This window comes from Xiphophorus couchianus, chromosome 18, assembly GCF_001444195.1.
Source record: "Xiphophorus couchianus chromosome 18, X_couchianus-1.0, whole genome shotgun sequence".
NCBI classification, from domain to species: domain Eukaryota; kingdom Metazoa; phylum Chordata; class Actinopteri; order Cyprinodontiformes; family Poeciliidae; genus Xiphophorus; species Xiphophorus couchianus.
The window spans coordinates 2,873,246-2,878,986 of NC_040245.1; the positions used below are offsets into that span (position 1 = coordinate 2,873,246).

A 5,741-nucleotide genomic window follows, 5' to 3' on the forward strand; every position below is an offset into this window, starting at 1 on the left:
TGCTGTGGAATTCTGTTTCAGGTCAGTTAAAATACAAAAAGGCGACCTAAACACCAACTCTGACAGATTATGTAGAGCAGGTTTTTATCTCTACCACTGCTGTGTTAGATTAGCTAATAGCAGCGGTAGCTAATCTATCATTGCAATCTCTTATCAATATCACAAAGTAAACATTAGGCCTGAAAACATAAAACCGTAACGGACTAAATGTTCTGTTCTTTGTGTGGAAAATGTTTGCGAGTTTTTTGGTGTTGAATCCTGATACATTGTTATGAGTTGCTACGGCAACGAGACTGCTGGTAGTGTAGCCATTTTGAGTTGTTTTTCAGCGGTTTTTCTGTGTTGTTTTTTCCGTTGCTTTGTGCTTTGCACTGCGATAAATTAATAATTACTGCATCTGGAGTGAGTTTCTCTTTAAATACAGTAGGCCTCATTTAAAAATATATTGTATCTTGTTTCATTTTATCAGTGTGATTGTGTCCAGAGTTGGGGAATTAATGCAGGGGAATTAATTTGGACAGTTGCAGCGGCTCCATGCAATTGGTCTTTGGTATGTTTCCATGGTTGTTTTTTATGGTTGTCTATAGCAGGTTTTCTCCTTATTTTTCAAATTGGATGGGTCTCTCATTGGAATTAGAAAAAGAAAAAAAATATATATACATATATGTATGATCATCATGTATGTATCGAACAGAAAGAAGCTAGGCTGCCATTTTGCGCGATCAGCCATTTTGGTAAACACCAGCAGATAAGGCAGATTAAATATCTTGCCCAAGTACACAACAACAGAGGTAGGCAGAACAGGAATTGAACTGGTGACCCAACGATTGAAGGAAAAACTCTTACCACTGTCGCCACCATTACCCATTTTTATGTTTAATGTGTACAGCATTTCTACAACAACTGAAGCTAACATGGTTACTTGAATGTGCTATCAAATGGTACTATGGAATAAATATTACTCTTTCCACCGTCGTAATAACAGTTTATGTTAGGAAATACCACAGCTAAAGTCACCACAGTGAACCAGGTGCAGCAACAGTAAATGACACACTGTCAGGGCTTTAAAGTGTTACTCGCTACCCCATAAATTAGTGTGATTTCTTGTAAAATAAAACACAATTAAAGTGCTTTCACATAATTTGTATTGACATGCCTTAACTCAGGCCAGACATATGTTTTGTTGACCTCTCAGATCTTTCCATGTCAACCAAATTAGATTTTAGACTTGAGGTGAATATATTTCATGTTGATGAGACTTCTTATGTTGTGTAAGTGACTGCATGTGAATATAACACTTCCCACACTGATGACAGGTGAAAGACTTTTCCATGGTGTGGCAGTGCTGATGGTTCTTCAGATTCCCTTTCTGAGCGAATCTCTTCCCACACTGGTCACACTTATATGGTTTTACTCCGGTGTGGATGCGCTGGTGAACTGTCAAGTTAATTTTTTTGGTAAAACTTTTCCCACACTTATCACAACTGTATGACTTTAATTCAGTGTGGATGTGCTGATGGATCTTGAGATTGCCTCTCTGGGTGAATTTTTTTCCACACAGGTTACAGCTGTACGGCTTCTCTCCAGTGTGGATGCGCTGATGGACTGTTAAGTTGACTTTTTTAGTGAAATGTTTCTCACATTGGTCACAGCTGTATGGTCTTTCCCCAGTGTGAGTGCGCTGATGGACTCTCAAATCTGCATTATGGTTGAATGTCTTCTCACACTCGTCACAGCTGTAAGGTCTTTCTCTTGTATGAATAAGCTGATGGCCGGTCAGATACCTTTTCTGAGAGAAGCTCTTCCCACACTGGCTACAGTTGTATGGCCTCTCTCCAGTGTGGATGTGCTGGTGAAATCTACACCTTCTACATTTGCTGAAACTCTTCCCACACTGGTCACAGACATGAGCCACTTGTTCAGTGTTGACCGGCTGAGTGGAAACACTCTCTGAATTCTCTCTGCGGTTGTCGTGGCCGTGCTTTTCCTCAGAGTCGACTGGCTGATTTGCCGTGCTTTCGCTGAAGCTGCTCACACTCTCATCCTCATAAAGTGCATTCTGGAAGATGCAGATCTCCTCCTGTGAATGGAAATCAGATGAAGGTCGTTGAACTGAAATTACAAAAACTGAGAAAGAGCTTGAGAAAGAAGAGGAAAAACGAATATTTTAAAATAAAAACCTTAAAGTGTGTGCTATGTTGACCTTTTAGCACAAATTGACTGACTATATTGATTTGCAGTGTTGCTCATATATGCAGATATGAGCCGCTTCAGAGCAATGTTAGCACATAGTTGTGCAGATGTATGCATATTTTATGACAGTGGAGTTCCTGTTTTATTGATTGTTCATTTTCTTCTATGCAAAACAAGAAAAAATGACAAAATTCAAACAACTGTATTCATAATAATTGTTTTTTTCTGTTAAGGTTTTGTTCGTCTTTAGGGGCCTTGACGTATTTAAAACAGGACTTGATGAGATTAATTGTATATAAAAGATTCACCTGAAAAATAGGAAGAAAATATGAATAATTTCTCTGTTCACACTAACATATTTTAATGATAGGAAAACTGAGGGTTTGTAGATTAAAAGAAATTGCTGGAAAAAACTCTTAGCTAAGAAATTTACTAAAAAATAACATGGACATGTCTGAGTTTCAGAAGTTGAATATTTAACATTTTTGAAATTAATTATTTCCTAGAACATTTCTGAGATTAACCTCAAAATTTAAAAAACAAATTTCCAGCAAATTTTCAACCTGTGGAGCTCAGAAATTTCAATTTTTTTTCTAGAAGATTTCTGAGTTTATGGTGGAAATGTACTCCTTGTTTAAGCTAAATGAAGATTCTTAAACCACTAATTAGTTTTGAGCTTTTGTTGGGTTTTTTTCGTGAACCCCCCACATTTTTGAGTTTCCAAAGTTCAACATTTTTGGCTTTTTGAACTCCAAAATGTTTATGTTTTTCCCTAGAAAACTTTTGAAATGAATCTAAAGATTTCTGAGCTCTTCCCGGAAACTCTTCGACTTTTGCAAAATATGAGTAACAGAAAAACAGCAGAGATGAACAAAGTTTACACTTTCCTGACAGTGGAAGGCATCTTGGAAAAAATATGGGTTAAGTTTTATTTATTTAAACGAGCAAAATGTACTGTTTTCTTTTGATTTTACATATTTTGTCCTTTCAAGAAATGTAACTAGTTTGTGTTTTGTTTTAAAATTAATAAGTAAATGTCATCTTCTGATCCAGGTGTACTTTCTATGTTCAGAAAAACAGCTAAAATCTCCAACCAGTTGTGGTAGCGCCTTGTCATGCTTCATGTTGAGTTGGATGTGTAATTCATAAACAAATCTGGTTTGAAATACTGACAGACATTAAATTAGCTCCACTTGCAATGAATAAATAAAACATTTTTTACCTCCACACCCCTAGGGGGCATGCCTCACACTTTGACAATCGTTGCTTTTAATTCTACATAGTGACCATTTTTGAACAACACACCTCTTCTGAAGGCATAACTGGATTGTTTATGTTGCTGTTATCGTCCTCCAGGAAATCCAGAAGTTTCAGAAAGTCCTCCATTTTGTGATCCTGTTAAAGAATACGAAGAGTAAAACTTCACAGCAGAAGTTTATGCTACCAACAAATGGGCGTATGACTGTTTTAAAAAGCTAGCATGTTTTGATTTACTATTAGCAAAAAAAATACAAAAGATTTGTCTCATAATATCAAAAAGTGCTAAAATACTCCTTAATGTTTTTGTCCCAGGAGAAACACACAGCAGTTAAGGTGCAAAAATGAAAATACAAACAGTACAACAGTTTTGTGGGAAACCAGGCCAGATCAGAGGTGTCCAAACTTTTTATCAAGTGACAAAGTTACCGTTTATCAGTGTGAGATGTCCAGTCAGTCTTTGCACGTCTGTCTGTTTTGATACGACCTGTCTCCGTGGTTTCCATGGCAACAGAAGCCGAGTACAGTTTCTAGATTTCTAAAAGTCTTGAGAAATTTGAAACAAATCATTTAAAGTTCTTAATTCTTTTTTTACTTTGACAATTTCTAAAAAAGTGGCGATGAACTGAATCTACTAAAATACAAAATACTTTTTTTCAAATTTGAATCCAAAAGATAAAAATTATATATACTGTATATATACAGTACAGACCAAAAGTTTGGACACACCTTTCTAATTCAATGGGTTTTCTTTATTTTCATGACTATTTATAAGGCAAGAAATCCCACTTATTAACCTGACAGGGCAGGTTGACCTATGAAGTGAAAACCATTTCAGGTGACGACCTCTGGAAGCTCATCAAGAAAATGCAGAGTGTGTGCAAAGCAGTAATCACAGCAAAAGGTTGCTACTTTGAAGAAACTAGAATATAAGGGGTATTTTCAGTTGTTTTACACTTTTGTGTTTAGTGCATATTTCCACATGTGTTATTCATAGTTTTGATGCCTTCAGTGTGAAGCTACAATGTAAATAGTCATGAAAATAAAGGAAACTCATTGGATTAAAAGGTGTGTCCAAACTTTTGGTCTGTACTGTATATATTCAGCTGCTCTGTGACTTTGTTTGACAGAGGCTAATACAATGGTTAGAAATATAAATAAATAAATAAAAATCTGAGATGTGGATTCTGTGAGCTTCAGCTTGTTATTTAAACCGTCACAGAACAATAAAAAACTGTTTTTCTTAAAGGTTTACCAGAAGAAAACCTTTTAAAGACAAAACTTGTAGCCAACCAGGAAGTGATGGACTCTTCCTCTCTGATTGGCCTTTCAGGCCATGCCTGTAAATTACTTGTTTTATTGTGAATAAAGACACTTTTTATTTATTTATATTTTCTATATTTTCTGTTTGTTACTGTTGAAATTTATTGACTCAAACAAGAGATTTTTTTTTAATGGTAAATCATGGTGTGCATTTAATATTTACAGATACATCTTTATTTCATTCATTATTAAATAATGCCTGTTCATGATCATTTTAAAGAAAACATGCATTTCATCGCCCCACCTTAGTGCATTTCCATATTTTTTTCTTTGTTCAGGAAGTGCCTGCAATTAACTTTATCTGCCAACATTGATTAACAACCAGACGCAGGAAAACTCACCGGACTCTAAATCACTGGCTGTCCTCTCAGCAGAAGACGTCCCTCGTGTCCCTCGTCTCTTATTGAGACACCAAATGCATCCTGATTCCTTATCCTCTGGTTTTTATTCAGATCTTTGCTTCTACGATCACATCAAGTCTTCCCTTTTATTCACTGAAGCAAACTGATGATAGGAAATATTTTAGGACATATTAAAGTTCACCAAGTTCTCCTCTAAAAATACCAGATAACTTTTTGTGTCACTTTATTTACTGGGCTCCTGTTTGACGTAGAAAAGCCTTTTGTCTGAACCAACACACTGATTTACGTTGTAATTCATCACAGAGTGGTTGGCTCGTCGCTCTCCTTCCTTGCTCCGTCGTGGAGATAAGAGACATAAACATTTGCTTTGTGCAGAGAACTGATTCAGGGTCACCTGGTGGTTTTATGCTGCGTTCAAGTTTTACTCGGAATTCTGAAATTCCGGCTTCCAGGTCTGAAAAGTCAACTGGAACCAGGGTTTTCATTCTGGTTTTGTTTTATTTCATTGTGACTTCCTGTTAGTCAGTTTTAATTATTGTTTAACGTGGATTTGCTGGTTTTTATTAGTTAGTATTAGCTAAATATTGTTTCATTTCAATTTAGTTT

The 5,741-nt window shown here is 36.0% G+C and overlaps 1 protein-coding gene across 1 annotated transcript; it reads right to left on the reverse strand.

The window, feature by feature from the left end:
- Nucleotides 1–898: 898 nt before the first annotated feature.
- On the reverse strand, nt 899–3,971 carry LOC114161552 (gastrula zinc finger protein XlCGF7.1-like). The gene is made up of 3 exons (XM_028044874.1): nt 3,880–3,971; nt 3,499–3,588; nt 899–2,080 (listed from the first exon to the last, which is right to left on the reverse strand). Exons 2-3 carry the CDS (start codon nt 3,577–3,579, stop codon nt 1,223–1,225), a joined length of 939 nt encoding a protein of 312 aa, XP_027900675.1. The 5' UTR covers nt 3,580–3,588; nt 3,880–3,971; the 3' UTR covers nt 899–1,222.
- Between the last annotated feature and the right edge of the window lie 1,770 nt (nt 3,972–5,741).

Bases quoted from the DNA above. Each gene is read 5' to 3' on its own strand.
- LOC114161552 (XM_028044874.1), bottom strand. From the start codon at position 3,579: ATGGAGGACTTTCTGAAACTTCTGGATTTCCTGGAGGACGATAACAGC. The intron at 2,081-3,498 runs GTGTGTTGTTCA...TTCCATTCACAG, and splicing joins CAGTTATGCCTTCAGAAGAG to GAGGAGATCTGCATCTTCCA.